We start from the raw sequence: 17,395 nt of genomic DNA on the forward strand, positions 1-17,395 counted from the left end.
CTAGAATTGGTCGGAAATTCAAAAATAAGATCTTTGAAATTGTGCTCAAAGGTAAAAGGCGTTAGGTCCGGTGGCGTGGCCGGCCAACGGTTGGGTCCTTGGTTAACTATCCATTTATTGCCAAAATTTGCAGCCAAAAAGTTGGTGTCAATTGCAGTGTTGTGAGTCGGATCCCCTTCTTGTTGAAAATATATTTTTCTGAACTCCATTAGTAGCAATTCATCAACGAATGGTTCAATATTTTGCCATAAAATTTCTTAACACCTCTGATATGAGAGAGTGCTATTATTAATGAACGGGCCGATAATTTTACTTCTGAAAACACCTGCCAACAAACTAAATCCAAATCTGCCTTGACTTCTCTGTTCAATAATAAAATGAGGATTTTGTTGTGCCCAAGAATAAGAATTGTCTCTAAATGGTTGTCTTCTCTCTGGCTACCTCTCGTGATACAAATTGCTTGTTGCTTCTGCATTTTTTCCGGTTTGTATAAAACACTATCATATCCCATTTTTCATAATTCTTATACTTCATTGCGAATGTGTTTGAAAATTGAACAAAAACCACTAATTGAAGAGCGTCTTTACTGCTTAAATCCAAATTTGACAGCTACCTGTGTTTTCCAGAGTCTGTATGAAAAAACTTAAAAGCACTAAATTTCAAAGATGATTCTAGCAAAACGTTGGGTGTGCTACATTTTTGGAAAGGTAATCTATAGAAATATGCAGGAATATACAGGGTGCCCAATTGAAGAAATAGTTTTCCACCAATAATAATTATTGATATCTCATTTGAAAAAAATAGTTTTTTCCACCATTGAATTCTACGATAAAAAATGTTTTGAAAATATTTCCATAGAAACAGGAAATTTTTGACAGAAAAAAAAGTTACAGCAACTTTTCGAAAATGCACATTTACGAAAAACAAGCTGTAACTCTGAAACGATAATAGATATCGATATTCGGTTTTCACCATTGAGTTTATCATCATTTGACATTCAGACACAGCTACCAGTTTTCATCTATCTCGTTTGAAAACAGTAGTTTCCCTTTGAAAGTGTCGAATTTGGCCCATTCTGTACCACTGAAAGAGGGGACACCTATTACATATGTCATCAATAGCTGTTCTGTTCATTTTCATTTTACCTACCAATGATTATGTGACTATATGTATACACTGATGGAATTGAATTCCATTATTCAAATCATCGATCATTTTGATTATGTCAGTTTTATTGATAAATCAAATAATAATCTTTCACTTGATTGTTTGTGTCTGAAAACAAAATCATCACATCCATCATTCCTAACAAATTCATTCTGTTTGGTTAATCTTTCATTTCATCATTATTGGGATGAATATGTATTTTATGTATCCATAGGCACATAGTTATAAGGAAATGTGAATTGCATCCATATGCGATGCAAACTATTCAAAAACTTCTGAAAAATGATCACGACAGAAGAATTGAATTTCAACATCAAAAATGTTCTCTGTCGAACATTGCAGCTTTCATTGCAAGACAACTAGTTCGGATCGGCGGCCAAAAGCAGGCCGCCGATCCGGCCGATGTAGAGGACTCAAGAAACCGCATCATCGATGCGTGCAGGGTAATCAGAGAGACTCCAGGAATATTTGAGCGAATACGTGGCTCAATGCGCCGACGTCTAGACGCATGCGCAATGTCTGAAGGTAGACTTATTGAACAATTACTATGATTTCTACATGTTGTGTGTTTTGTTATTAATACATCCGTTTTGTTTATCATCCTTCAATCGTTTAATGCAGGTACTAACTACAAAATAACAATAAATCCAGTTCGCATTTATGACGATGTATCTCTGTAGTTGTTCATAAAATGATTTTTTGCTGCGCACTGGTTCATTTTGGGCAAAAAACCCAAGAAACATTTTTTGTTAGAAATGAAACAGGCTATCGGAAATGAAATTTCAAATGGTAAACAAATAATAAGACAGAAAGTTACATTGGAAATAAATTTTAGGAGTTGCGTTTTCCACCCCTTACAACCATGGGGTAAATCAAATAAATTACTGGCTAAGTGTCTTTTTGGTAGTACAAAACGTCAGGATAATTTCAATATTGTAACTTTTTTAGTGCTTGTGAAAAAAGTTGTTATACAAATTTTATGTACCCCCTTTAAGGGGCTGTATCTTAACAAGGGATCTGTTTAAAAATCTGTTTAAAATCTGTTTTTCCGTTAACCAGCTGTCGCACCCCTACGAACGACAACCCTCAGAAGTCGAAACTTGTGCGAGCTAAGGATTAACGAGGTCTTACCTTTTAACGTGTGATTCCTAACACGGGTTGGACGGTAGCAAGTGAAGATCGATCGTTCGGACTAGGGCTTGAACCACCGACCAACACGGCAGTCAATTCGAGTGAGTGAACAAAGCACCCACGCCGAACCGCTTGGCTACCGACTGACCAATAAAATATCTTTTTATGAAAGATCCTATCTTTTCGATGAGGAATCACCTCCTTAAATATTTTACACTTATTTAGTTACACCCTGTATAGATTTATACTGTTTATGTGTTATATGTTACGAGTTTATACGTTATCTAGCAGATATTACTATTTCTATCACTATGAGGAAGCGACAGTTATCGTTCAACTATTTTTCATTTTGTCTATATCTATTTAAAACATTTTTTCTCAATAGGCTACTGAAAGATTCAATAAAATCGGATTACTCGTAGAAAAACTACATAGAGTCGTTTCAGGATACCGAATCCATTGAATCAAGGAACTGATTACTTTTTGTTAACCCAGAATCGTACCCATTGCTCCTTTCTTTCTGTAATAACTTTGATTCAATTGCCCCGTTATTTTCTTCGTTATCAATTTACTTACCACTATTTCTTTTTTGTTAATTTCTCTATGAATATTGATTTCTATATTTTAGCACAGACAGGGTTCAGTTGACTAACTAATTACGTTTCCCTAATATTACCTTTCAACATGTGATGACTAACTTGACCGTTCCTTCGTTGAAGGAACGAAGAAATTATTGAATATTTTCCAATTTTGTCTAGGAAAGAGAGTCCTTAAGGTGTGTTAAATGAAAATATTTTGAAGTAAAACTTGTTAACGCGCGCTTGACCTGGGGAGTAAGTGGATGAATGAGTGACAAAAGCGTTACGAAAAGTGTGATCGGGCGAAGCGAACGGAAGTGAAGAGGGAGGTATAAGGAGATATATTACTGAACTTTTTACAAGATAAATTAGAACTACAAATGAATAATAAACGAAATGAACCTACCACAACACATGGAACAACAATCGATGCAGTTTTCTCTAGATATCTTTCATACCATAAGCCTATTGTCTCGATCTTACAATCAACGACAGTAATTACTGAAGTATCCAATAATGAAAATAATGAATAAAATTAAAGAATGTGTGCATAAACTTTGGCTTATAGGGATGGAAGTTAATTTTGTGCAAAATTCTTCTCACAATTTCTCTGCCAACCCCTGTATCTTCACTAATACTCCTATTAGTTTTTTCGTTTTCAATAACGCTCAAACAAATATTGAGTTTTTTTTCTTCATTATACTTTATTGGATTATGTATTTTTTTGAGACGATTGTCCACAGAGCAAGTTTCTTTGAATGTTTTCAATATTATTTCCACGGTACTATAGTGAATATTTTTTCCTGGATGCCAGTGATTGAAATTACAAGCAACATCTCGATATGGCACATTCTCACCACATAAAAAACGATATCAACTTTCTCTTGTATGGATAACATTGTATATGAAACTCATTTGTGAATTATATGTAATCTGTACTGTAAATCTGTACACAAAACAACTCAAGTCATTAAATACTATAATTTGACATTAATTGAAACTAAAATTTCGCTTCAAAAGCCTACTAGTGAAATATTTTATTTTGATTTGATCAGTACCTAGTATTTTCTTCACGACATGTTGCATTTCTCTTATAATGTTTAAAATTACCAAATTTTATATCATGTTTAGTACAAATCCCTAGAACGAAAGTCTTTTGAATAGTTATGAAACTGTAGGTCAATGTTTAGTTTATATGTCCATACATTGAAAATCCGAATCAGTTCAACAATGAAATGAAAAAGCTAGCTGAACTTTGCAACAACAAAGACAAATTTCTGGAGATGTATTTATTTCTTTTTCTGGTAATAGGCTAATGCGGGTATTTTCTGGGCAAGATATGACATTGAAGTCTCGTATTCATCAAAATTATGAAATTTGAATCATGTTTCGTAACAATCGATAGAGCGAAAGTTTCGAAAATAAAAAAAAACTGGAAAAAAAGTAGAGTGACAGTAGAGAGTTCAAATTTCAAGCAATGGCATACAATTGGAAACTTTTTTGTCAAGTTTCCAAAAAATTTTTGTTGAGGATTTTCGAAAAAAAATTGTCGAATTTCACAGGTTTAGAATAGCACATGACAAGAGGAAAGAGTACTTGTAATGCACTGTTCGGAATTTTTTGTGTAATAATGAATTTTGGAACTCCAGTAGTACCTATTCAAAAGGGAAAAGGATTTTTTTACTCATTTCTCAAGCAAAAACTAACAGCGAAGTCTAATATTCATATATTTATTGCAACTGTTCTCGACTTATACTGACTTATTAAAAAATCACAATATTAAGTTCTACTATGTAAGAAATTAACAAAAAATAAATTATAATTGCACAAAGAAACTTTCCCTCGGTTATCTTAAAGGCGCGATTTTGTTCCATCCTTTACATAAAAGAGGACGTATGCTTCTCCACTCACAAGCGACTTTGGTGAAATTGGTGACACGTGTGAATCGTTGTATTTGTGCCATGCGCTAGTATACGGGTGTCTGCAGTATGCTGTATAAAGTCCTCTGTTAGTAGTCCTACTGTGATTTAAAAGTGCATATAGATTATAACAAGTAGCCACATTTTCTCCTGCAAAATTGTCCATATCCAATCCTTCTAGAGGAAATTCGATGACATCATTCATTTGCCTCTACTTTCCGTTGGAGAGAATCTTTTTAAATGTATTACTAAAATATAGGGAAACTTGTGGATTGATAGGGACTTTATGCATTTTCTTTTTTCCTTGCATTTCGAACACGTCGGTTTTTCAATTCCATCCAAAGTTTCTTCTCCTGTAAAATAATCTAAGCATTGCCACAAACTCAATTGGTCGGTTCTTTGTGGTATGGAGAGAGACAAATCCCAGAAAGGATCAAATGTTACTGAAGAGTATCCACAGTGTGTGCATTTCATCGTGGATTTCAATTGGACAACGAAATTATCTACAATCTTAGAGTTATGCATCCTCAAATATGTGAGCCATGACTCTTGTGCATTTCCGCTGTCGCTCAATATTCATTATATCTCTCAATAAAAAACTTCCATATGTCGCGAACTTTATGTGTGACACTGTATATATGTACGTATAAATAGAGCTGAGGAAATTTTATTTCAGTCGTGTGGTCTAAAGAACACTCGCTGACAGTGGAGAGTTCAAATTTTTTGGGGATTTTCGAAAAAATATGTCAAATTTCACAGGGTCAGAATAGCACATAACAAAAGGAAAGATTACTTGTGAAGCACTGTTTGGAACCTTTGGTGTAGTAATGAATAATACTGGAGTTTTTTCCCAACACCAAACCGTTATTTTAAATAACTATTTGGTGTTGAAAAAAACTGCAGCAGGAATCAAAAGGAAAAAGGTTTTTTTACTCATTTCTCAAGTACGAACTAACAGCGAAGTCAAATATTCATTATATCTATCAATAAAAAAATTCTATATGTCGCGAACTTTATGTGTGACACTGTATAAATGTATATAAAGATGGAGCTGAAGAAGTTTTATTTCAGTCGGGTGGTCTCAAGAACACTCGCCTTTTTTCTGATTCGAAAACATTTTTTTCATGCATCTCACCTTTCATTTAAATTATTTGAAATCATAAGGGAGTTTTCACAAAAAAAAAAAACTAATAAAATACTCGATTCTGAAAGTGTGCCTTCACTCTTAAGCATTCTTACAGTATTACTATCACTCTCACTGTCATTGTTAAATGATAAAAACGGTACATGACAATGGATTAAAACCGTTCCCAATGAGAAATGTAATACAATCTGTTTCTGCTGAAATCTGTTTTTTCGTTAACCAGCTGTCGTGCCCCTATAAACGACAACCTTCAGAAGTTGGGCAAGCTGAGGTTCAACAAGGTATTACCTTTCAATGTGCGATTCCTAGCTTGTGGGCTTTTCTTACAAGATAACAATCCATGTATATTCATGTCGGCACCAAGGCCGGGGCGGATTGTCAATAGAGGAAAAAAAGGTCCTTATGAGCTTTTTTTTTTCACACCGCGAAGAGTGAATCTCGATTCGTTTACGATGAGCTAATCAAGTTTTTCAAAGTATGCATTTTTGTCGCCAACAATTGATGTTTTCGCTTCTTCTTCGTCAAATGATTTAAATAAATTTGAATCACACTTCAAGATCTTCAGATCTTGAAGTGTAATCAGCTGCCGGAAAACCCGGCAGCTGAAAAAGCAAATGCGCCACTGGAATCAATCAAGTCGCCCTGGAGTGCCAATTAATTTTTGTTGTTGTTTCACAATTTCATGATTTGTATTACTTTCTTCTTTAGATACATGATTTCTCATTATGAGGTTATATCATGAAAATATTATGAATAACATGGGTATCATGAAACCGATAATCATACAAAAGTGCATGATTCCTGAAGAAAACGAGTTGTAAGTAATCATGGAGAACTCTCTCTACGATGACGCCGTCTATGAGCTCGACGAGAAAACTCAAACCGTATTTATTGAAGATATATAAATGTCATTGCGGTAGTCTGTTGCAAACCAGAGCTTCGTTACGCTAGTTGCACACACACACCGATTTTGGACGGTCGACTTTGTACCGGTCGTCCAAATTCCATTAGTGAACCACATGTGGGAACGGGACCTGGCACACACGCCGACCGGTGATCGTTGCCAGTAAAATACCGGTGAGCAGCCGTCCACTGCCACTGTATCGCCGGCAGTACCGGGAAGTAGTGGCGTACATGACTAAATACATTCTTGCATACTCACCGGTTTTTTACCGACCATTCCAGTCTCGAATGCAGGTGAAATTGTAGTTATTACGCATTAACTTCGTTTTGGTAGTGCGTGCTAATTACGACAATAAAGTAACTGATTATTTGACCGATAAAAATCCAGTAAGTGTGCATGCACCCGCTACCAATAAAATATCGGCCGATTTTATACTGGCCGTCCAAAATCGGTGTGTGTGCAAATAGCGTTAGGCTAATTATAAAATCGACCGATATTTCATTGGTACCGAGTGCTTGCAGACTCACTAAGCGTGCACTGTGCAGTAAGCGTTACGCTAAATGCACACACGCCGATTTTGGACGACCGATTTTATACCGGTCGTCCAAATTCCAATAGTGAACCACATGTGGCAACGGGATCTGGCACACACGCCGACCGGTGATCGGCGTCGATCATCGGTAGGTATGTGTGCAAGGTCCCGTTCCTACATGTGGTTCACTATTGGAATTTGGACGACCGGTATAAAATCGGCCGTCCACAATCGGTGTGTGTGCAATTAGCCTCAAGGTGCGTATTCACCAAAAAAGCGAGTACGAGCGAACAAGAGCGGACAAGAGTGAACGAGCATTCTGCATCAATAATAAATAATGAGCGAACACGAGCAAACATACACAAATGCTCGCACAAAATAGATGGATCAACTACGACTACAAACTTGAAGATATTCGTTCTGGTGTGGACGAGACAACAATATGTTGAGCAAACACGAGCGAACATGAGTGAACACGACCAAACATACACGAATACTCGCTTATGCTCGCTCGTGCTCGCTTTTTTGGTGATTACGCATCTTTACGTTAAATGCACACATACCGATTTTGGACGGCCGTTTTTATACCGGTCGTCCAAATTTCAATAGTGAACCACATGTGGGTACGGGTCCTGGCACACATGCCTACTGGTGATCGGCGTCGATCACCGGTATAAAATCGGCCGTCCACAATCGGTGTGTGTGCAATTAGCCTCATCGATCACGAATAAGAAATCGCTTTTTGTTAAAGATGCTCTTGCAACAAAAGCGTACTACAATTTGGATGAATATTACAATGGAACTTTGCTGTGATTCAATATAGGTATGTGCTTTTTTGTTATTGGTCATATTGACACCTAAACTTCAAATCCTATTTTATAGTGTGATACTTATATCTTATTTTATTGCCATGACATGTGAACTCATGTTCAAATTGTGTATATTTGTTTTTACATTTTTTGAAAGGGACTATACAAATTATTCTTTCGACAAACGTCGTTAAATTTTATTTTTTATTGTTATATTTCATCTATTAGATATGTGAACTTAGTTTTGCTCAAATTGTGTTATTGGGATATTTGTGTTTTTGATTTTTTAACAAGCTTTGTCAATAAGATTGTATTTCCTTGGTGAATAAAGTATATGTCTATCTATCTATCTAATAGAAAACTAAAACTCAATGAGAAAACTTTGTGCGTCTCGGGACACCCGACACAAGTGATAACTCAAACTAATCTAAGTTGAACTATTTAATATTGATTTTGTTTGATTTGAGAAAAGCTCAGATTATTACTCAATTTTATGTATATTATTATGATAATGTAAGGAAAGATTTGGTACTTATTACCTAATGAAATCCTTCATTGACTATTTTGTGTATGTAGATATATTATAGCTACCATACGTCAATTGTTACTTTTGTGGGATTAAATGATAATACTAATAATGTACATACACAAAATTAGTATAATCATTTTTAAGCCACGTTCAGATATTATTATAATCGTCATAAGTATCAAGTGGCGGAGTTATCAGTTTCATACCTAAATATAAACAATACTATCAGAACAATAGCGATTATCGATTAAAGCTGGAATTTTTGTACGACCTTACTGTTAGTGTGACGGTTGACTATTTATTACTATGTGTGATTTTTAATAACTGATATATAACAATAGGAGATGCTATTATTTTTCAATCGTGACGATTATTAGTTATAATATTGTGAAAAACGAGATTTTCATGGCAGTGATATCAATCAAAAAATCATTGTACATGAAACAGAACCAAAATTACCCGTTCGTTCGGGACAGAGAAAAAAATAACGTTTGTCTATTGTCTGCCTACAATAAAGGACATCGACAAATGGTCGTTGAATTTTGCTTGATGAAATATCAGCATTTGGTTGACTTCCATTTCCCTCAATCGAGGTTAAAGTAAAAAAGTTAAATCATTCTAGCCCATAAATTTTCGGAAATTAAATTAATCTATATTGAATAAATGATGGAACAAATAGGCCTGATATTCTGGCACTGATTGTCACAGCCATGACCTACCTAGGCTGCCTTGTACAGAGTGTGCCAAATTGGACAATTTTAAAGGGAAACTGCTGTTTTCAAACTAGATAGATGAAAACCGATGGCTGTGTCTGAGGGTCAAATTTTATGACAGATTGAATGGTGAAAACCGCATATTTATACCTATCATCGTTTCTGAATCACAGCATGTTTTTCGAAAATGTGCATTTTCGAAAAGTAGTGTAACATTTTTCCTGTCTAAAATTTCTTGTTTCTATAGAACCATTTTTGCGTAGAATTCAATAGTGTAAAAAACTAATTTTTTCAAATGAGAAATCAATAGTTATTGATATGAAACTATTTTTCCAATGAAACACTTTGTATATTCTTGTATATTTCAACAGAGCTCAAAATTACCTTTCCAAATTACCTTTCATGTGGACTTTGAAACGCACATGAACGACGAAGGAGGGCCAATGTTATCAAATACATGTTTCGTATAAGAGTTTTAGGTATCGATGCAATATACTTTTTTAAATTATTCACCAATATGCAAGATACTAAGCGTTAATGTAGCGGTAAAGTTGCCCCAAATTTTAACAGAGTGATTCATAAAGAGAAATACAATGGGCTGCTTGAAATGGGACCTTTGTCGCTGTTCATAGTTCTCATGTTTTTGTTATTTCCAGACCTTTGGAAGCATCCGAAATCTAGTCCCATGTACTTCTCTCAACAATTTCACACTTTCAATATATTTTATGACCGTTCTCCCGGCGTATTAGCGACAGTAGATTTTTCTGTCTTCGAAATCGGATACGCGCTGCGTGCACTTTGAAACGAGTTCTAATTGCTCGCTTAGTCTGGGGAATATAGTTTTTGTCATAGAATCTATGTCTTTTTGAAAATTCGAAGATTTGCGAAGATTTTTCCAGAATTTACACGTCCGTTTTAACTTATTAACAATATTTGAAGAATACCAGTTATGGTCCCGCCAACTAGATGTGCGTTCGTTAGAAGACTATGAGAGCGAGGGTGAGAGAGAGAGAGAAAGAAAGAAAGAAATAATTCTCAAGTCTCTTTCTAGATTTAACAAGCTGCATGTCGCTGATAGCAAGACAGGAAAGATCAGACCTGCCCTTTTGCGTTGTTTACAATGGTGTGCGCTATATCTAAAAGTACTGCTGATTCTTCTGTAAACATCTCATTACTAAGATATCCAAGAATGGTAACTCCTCGTTGTTTTCAATTTCATATGTGAACTCAATATTTGGAGTTCTCTTTTTTTTAAGAGTTGAAACAAAGTCTTCTACTTGTGATGCACTGGAACCTTTGTGTAGTAATGAAACTTGATCTTCATCTTGAAGATGATCACTTGGTGATCGAAACACATGTCGAGGTGTTAAAATAACGGTTGGGTGTTGAGAAAAAACTCCAATAATATTCAAAGTCTCCTACCTTCGATTTCTTTATATCAGAGATAACAATTAACCATCGCAAAAACTCAGTTGAAGAGTTTGTTTTGATAGGAAGATATTTCAAAAATGTAATCTTTTCAATATCAACTGAAAAATTGAACAAAATCTATTTTCATAATATTGGGCGAATCGAAATCAAAAAACATATTTTATTGATTCCCGAACGCCCTCGAAGACCACTTTTGAAAAATATGAAAATTATGGGTAGGTATATTCCAAGTAGTTCGTTAGCTGACAAAAATAGTAGCAAAAGTTATGTTACTTTCAGTATCAAACTTTTCCAACAAAAATTTGGAGTACTTTGGCAATGAGTTTGTTGAGAAGACTCTCTTTTGATAACTATATGATCAATTTAATATAAACATGATAATTGGAAACCTCTGTGCATGAAACTAATTTACTGAAAACACTTCTCCATCTCTCGACGCACGTTTTGCTAATCAAGTTAGCATCATCAACATAATTTTGTTCTGTTGAGAGTAAGGTGTTTCTCTAGAAGAAACATTCCGTGGAATTTATATAAACAACCTCATAGGGAAATACCATTGACAAATTCTAGCGTGGGTTTGCTAGTTTTCTATGAAATAATATAGAAAAATATAAGATAACTCACACGTTTCTCATGAAAACACGAGGAATGAATCCTCTAGAATCAGATACGACAACTGTTTCATGAAAATGGTTGTGGTCAAATATAACAGCCACCATAAGCCACCATATTTGACAAAACTACTTCTGAAAGACTCGGTATATCCACGGTATATCCCAGTCCATTTTTCTTGAAAGCCTTATTCTGATTGGATCTGAATATAAAAAGCACAAAACAGTTTTTGGTTTCTTCACTGGATAAAACAAGATGAAGATTTAAATTGAAAGGGGTATGTTTTCAGGAGGGATTTATTTTTGGAAAAAAAGGTTTTCACTATCTACTTCTCCACTTTTATCCAGTGCTGGTGCTGAAGAGGCAATGAGGCAAGTTTCTTATTCTCAAACATTGGATGTCTGCCATTGAGGATGATAGTGTTCCATGTAAGTGAAATTTCACCTCTTTCATACACTATATTGTATAGCAATCCTGTGGATGATATCTGATTCAATTCCATAACGAATGGTTGAAGTGCAAACTGAATAAAAAAAGGTGTTTTTTGTATAATTCAATGTTCATATGAGAGTAGTTGTTTCGAAAAGGCTCTTTCTTCTGGTTTGTGTCTGAACGTTACTCTTTTGCATGATCTACATATATCTGTGAAGAGTTTATTTTGAAAATTATTAGTTTAATTCTTTCTTTGGAAGATTCTAAAAAGTTTTTGTACTCGTATAAAGATGGAGAAAGCCAAAACCTTCCTTTCCCAAGATGTCAACGTTTTGCAAAACAATATTTTCATTCTAAGAACACTACAGGTGTGAATTATTATATAGAATAAATAAAATTCATTATACAAATACGAAATTTGAAAAAGGAAAACAGCCTAAAATTGATGAAAGGAGTCATTTCTGGTTATGTTAGGTAAGGTCACAAGTGAGTGAGTCTATTCGACCCTTCACCGCGACCCGCAAGGGTTTATTGTGGCTCACACCTATTCACACTCGGCCAAATAACCCCAGTTTCTTAACGAAGCCGATTAGTTTGTATGGTGAGTATTCTTTCAGGTCAGATGGTATGAGTACGGATCTGCCGAACTCTTAGAACCTGATTCGGTCCCCGGCGAGGCATGCACATAGTATATGCTCTTCTGTTTCTACATTTCCCAAACAGAGGTGATATACACTGTCTTTCGACAGTCCAAGTCTCTGCATATGACAATTATAGTGACAATGACCTGTAAGAAGGCCTATTAGACATCGTAGTTCATCCCTACTGTTCAACAACTGTTTGTAATCAAGCTTCGAAGGGTGAATAAACGCCTTGGAGTGAGCCAATCCTGGAAGATTCTGCCAGAAGTCCATGAATCTTCTTTCCATCCAGGTGTTCAATGTTTGTTTGGCAAAGCCAAAAGAGATAAAGAGATAAAGAGATAAAATTGAATACCATAATATGAGAATAATTTTTGTTTTTATATATAAAAATGAATATATCTTGAAAATAATTTTCTATTCAACTATCAAAAATGTGATATTATACTGCATTTGTGTTCGCTCACTATCGCTGTCATGTCTGATTACGATCCATAGACATAAATGACCATATCTATGTTTCTGCATTTTTTCCCACCTCAGTCTTTATTCGAATAGAATATTCACCGTTCGTCACTCCCTTCAAAACTTCGTGCCTGTTAGTAATGAATATAAACAAAGAAAGTAACATGTCCTCTGTTGATAGTCAGAACTGCACTTGCCTCTTACAAATACATCATTTAAAGATTGTTTACATTCAGCAAACATATTAATATAATTTTCGTAAAGTGAAGTACCTACTGATGAAACAAAAGTTTACAATCTATCATGGTTTCTATGTGTTCAATATAATTCTGAGAATTTAATTTCACGGTATTTTGCAATATATATTGATCAATGGCAATAAACAATAGGATAACGAGGTTACAAAGTGGAAAATAGTAGCAAGAATTATATTTTTCTCATAGCTGGAAAATTCTAAAGACAATAAAAGTTAGAAGGTAACTTACCAATGCCGAATACTTGATTTCGACATAGAGCAATCTGATAAATAACAAAGATATGAATTTCGAAATTAAATGCATATAATATCATTGATTGATAATTTTCGTGAGTGTTTACTAATGACGATCATAATGGAACGAATTGTATCAAAGGACAAGGAAGAATAATTGTAATAATTATTCGAAAACGTCACTTTTGGACTGCGAATGCAGTCCTATCAGGCCTAAGAATATCTGAAAGCAGGACAAACTGTATCCATTTCACGAAAAGACCCAAAGAAAATTTGCCTAAATTACAACTCAACAATAAAGATATTGAGTATGTCAAACATATAAAATTCTGGGTATGATATTCGTTCAAAAACTTAACTGGAATGAGCACATTACATACCTGAAAATGACTTGTCAGAGCGGTCTAAACATAATGAAAAATATTGCATCTAGATAATGGGGTACATATACAAATATATTAATGTTGATCTATAGATCTTTAATTATATCAAAACTGAATTATAGTTCTATAGTGTACACCTCTGCAAAAAACGGGAGCTTCAAAAAACTGGACACTATCCAAAACTGTGCGCTCAGAATTGCTTTTGGAGCATTCCACACAAGTCCGATTGGAAGTTTATACTGTGAGTCAGGAGAACCTCCATTAAGTATCCAAAGAAAACAGCTCAGCTGTTTTTTTCGGAATGGCAATTCCATTCTACGAGAGACCCAATCGATTCCTTTCCAACTTACTATTCAATCGACTTGAAATTTTCAACACCTCAAATATTCTTAATCCTGCTCCATGGGCCTTTCCAAGCATTGAAATTGAAAAAGGGCTCGTACAATTCGAGAAAAATACCACCAATCATAGTCTAATTCACTCAACTTTTCAACAACTATTGCAACAATTCGAAGACTGTATCCAGATATACACCGACGCATCCAAATCAGAAAAAGGAGTGGGGGCAGCATTCACCAGTACTGCCTCCAATCACTCCTTCAAATCACCAGTAGTAAGCACTGTGTTCTCAGGAGAACTTTATGCCATATGGAAAGCACTTGAATATGCAGAGAAAAGCGATCATTTAAAATTCTTGGTAATTACCGACTCACTGAGTACACTGGAGGTAATAACGAAGCTAAACCCAGAACACCCCATAATACTTCACATCAAACATAAGCTCCACTCAATCATTGAGAAACGTAAACATATTCACTTTATGTGGGTTCCATCACATGTTGGTATAGCAGGCAACGAAAGGGCCGACCAGCTGGTAAACGATGCTATTACTAACCCACTTACAGACATTGAAAAAAAAAATAGCCCACCCTGACCTGAAACCGTTTTACAAACGAATCCTTACTAACGTATGGCAACAGTAATGGAATGGATCCAACTCTAAGTTATCAGCAATCAAACCATTGGTCTTACCCTGGAAATCACTTCCAAAAACGAGATAATTGCAAGTTATCCTGTCACGTCTTCGACTAGGGCATACTCACCTCACTCATGAATACATCCTCAATGGTAATAATCCTTCTACATGTGAAGTTTGTGACTGTGCCATAAGTGTCAAACAAATTTTATCTGAGTACGCATCTTACTACAACGAGAGAGTCGAGTACGACATCCCCCCTTCAATTGAAGCAGTGTTAGGACAAAATTGTAACTATGAAAAACTAATTGCCTTTCTAAGATGTTTAAAGCTGCTGCAAGAAATCAATATTTTGTGAAATTTGAATTGTCGCTAATAACCCTCGAGGTTGATGCGACATTAAATAAATGTAATTAAGAAAAAAAAAGTTTGATCAAATGTCAAGGTTTTGCTCACTGTTTTCTTCGATTACCGTGGCGTAATGCACACATGGTCTCACGGTTATTAAGGAATATCATCTTGAAGTTATGCGCTGCTTGCGAGAAGCAATACGAAGAAAATGTCCAGTACTGTGGAAAATTAAATCATGGTTTTTGTATTACTGTAATACACCTGCTAACTCGTTTTTGGCAGAAAACAACAGCGTAATCATGTCACAGCCACCGTATTTATCAGATTTGGCCTCCTGCGACTTGTTCATGTCACCAAAGTTGAAGAGAACCATGAAAGGATAGTGTTGTGCAAATATTGGGGAGATAACAACCGAACCGCTGAAACAGCTGATACTACAAAGTGAATATTAGAACTGCTTCGAGGTTGGAAGTAATACTGACACAAGTGTATTATATCTGAGGGAAACAACTGGTAATGTGACAGAATAGAAATCAATGAATAAATAAATATTTCTTGAGCAAAATAAAAATTCATTTTATTTTTTTGAACAGACCCCGTATATGCTTCTCTCGTATCATCCTAGTCGTGTTCCAATCCTCCTGCGGAAAAAATAGAAAATTAGAGAGATAAGGAAATGATCCATGAATTTGAGGAATTGGGTGATATTAGTTATTATACAATATGTAAGTGAAGACGATGACAGCTCCCCTTACGAAGATTCCATCTAAGGTCTCGACAGAGGACTCAATTGTCGGTTCGTTGGTCATATAAAGAACAACCCTGAAAGTGAAGGCGGTAACACTGATGATACCTTAGCAAGTCAAGACAGCGCTGTCTGATACTGATGTTAAGTTCTTTAATTATACAGCATCCTCCAGAGTGATATACTTCTGTGTTGCCTAACGCTCATTCAGTTTTGAAGATAGTATAAGTTGTTCTGATTGATTAACTCTTTAAAATTAATAATCATTATACTTGGTTAATTATATACTTAGCAAATGACAAACTCTTCACCCTTACAAACCTAAAATTATTTTCAAAACACCTAGATTCAATTTCTTTTGTCAGATATCAAAAAAATAGAATAGCCAAATTTCATATCCAATATTCTAATCAAACATACAGAATGTTGTTTGAAATCGATTCTGAGTTTCAAAATATTATTCGTTATCTACGATCCAGTAATCTGTCTATTTGTCATGTATTCACGATGTTCATTTTGTCTTACACTGATGGAGCATAATGTTTCGCCTACATAAGTTCTGTTACTGTACTGTAGACAAGCTCTTTCGTTTTTTGTTCATATTGTTAAATTTTATTTTTTAGACAAACAGGAAAATAACGTTTATTATTATTACATTTATTACAAATTACTATGGAAGACTACATTAACCTACAGCGATGTAATTTTCGAATGAAACTTGAAACGAACGAGAGTAGTGGATAAGTCAATCTGAATTTTTCGTCAGACATGGATTAGATAGCGCCAATATAAAGTGCGTTACGAGTAAAATTTTAATCATAACTGATTAACTGATATAGTGCTTCGTGTTCATTCCGTATTTGGATGGTGAGACGATTTTGAACATTTTATTACTTCGAAATCAATTGAGAGGTAAGTGAATGAAAACAAAAATTGTGAGGCTTCACGGGACGTCTGGCAGATGTGAAACATCAATAATAATAATATTTTGTGACCCCTGTGATGGTTGGTGGTGATGGAAAAGCATTCGTGCACTATCGCTATCGTGCACTATCGCTATCAGATAATTTTGAAATACAATTTTATCGGTCTTTATGAAATATATTCTTCACGAAAGTGTTTCAGTGCATTATTTTTCATAAGAATAAAATTAGTTATAAATAGTTATTAATTTAAAAATATTATATGCTATGAAAATTGTGCACAGATAAATGTCCACATTAATTATAAAATCTAAACATATAATTAACTCACTGATGACTTGATAGTGTATCGTAGTGGGACACACTTTGCAGGAAGTTGCTCATTTCCATTTTCCGAGTTATCACTGTCAGGCATATTATTTTTAAACATTATTCATTCAGTAAAACACAGGTTATGTTTACTGTAGCAAACACAACTGTATACACTATATCTGAGCTCAGAATAGCAAGAGAGAGAGAG

At 34.9% G+C, this 17,395-nt stretch overlaps 1 protein-coding gene across 1 annotated transcript in view; it reads left to right on the forward strand.

Moving 5' to 3' along the window:
• LOC111511028 (solute carrier family 41 member 3) overlaps positions 1–17,395 on the forward strand; it is a 72,166-nt gene that overhangs the window by 18,883 nt on the left and 35,888 nt on the right. The window contains 1 exon segment of the mRNA XM_074184534.1: positions 11,759–11,897. Coding sequence (XP_074040635.1) covers positions 11,867–11,897 — 31 coding nt within the window. The 5' untranslated portion in view covers positions 11,759–11,866.

Source organism: Leptinotarsa decemlineata, unplaced genomic scaffold (genome assembly GCF_025532065.1).
Source record: "Leptinotarsa decemlineata unplaced genomic scaffold, Ldec_3_MD MMD2_tig00026354_RagTag_RagTag, whole genome shotgun sequence".
Lineage (NCBI taxonomy): Eukaryota > Metazoa > Arthropoda > Insecta > Coleoptera > Chrysomelidae > Leptinotarsa > Leptinotarsa decemlineata.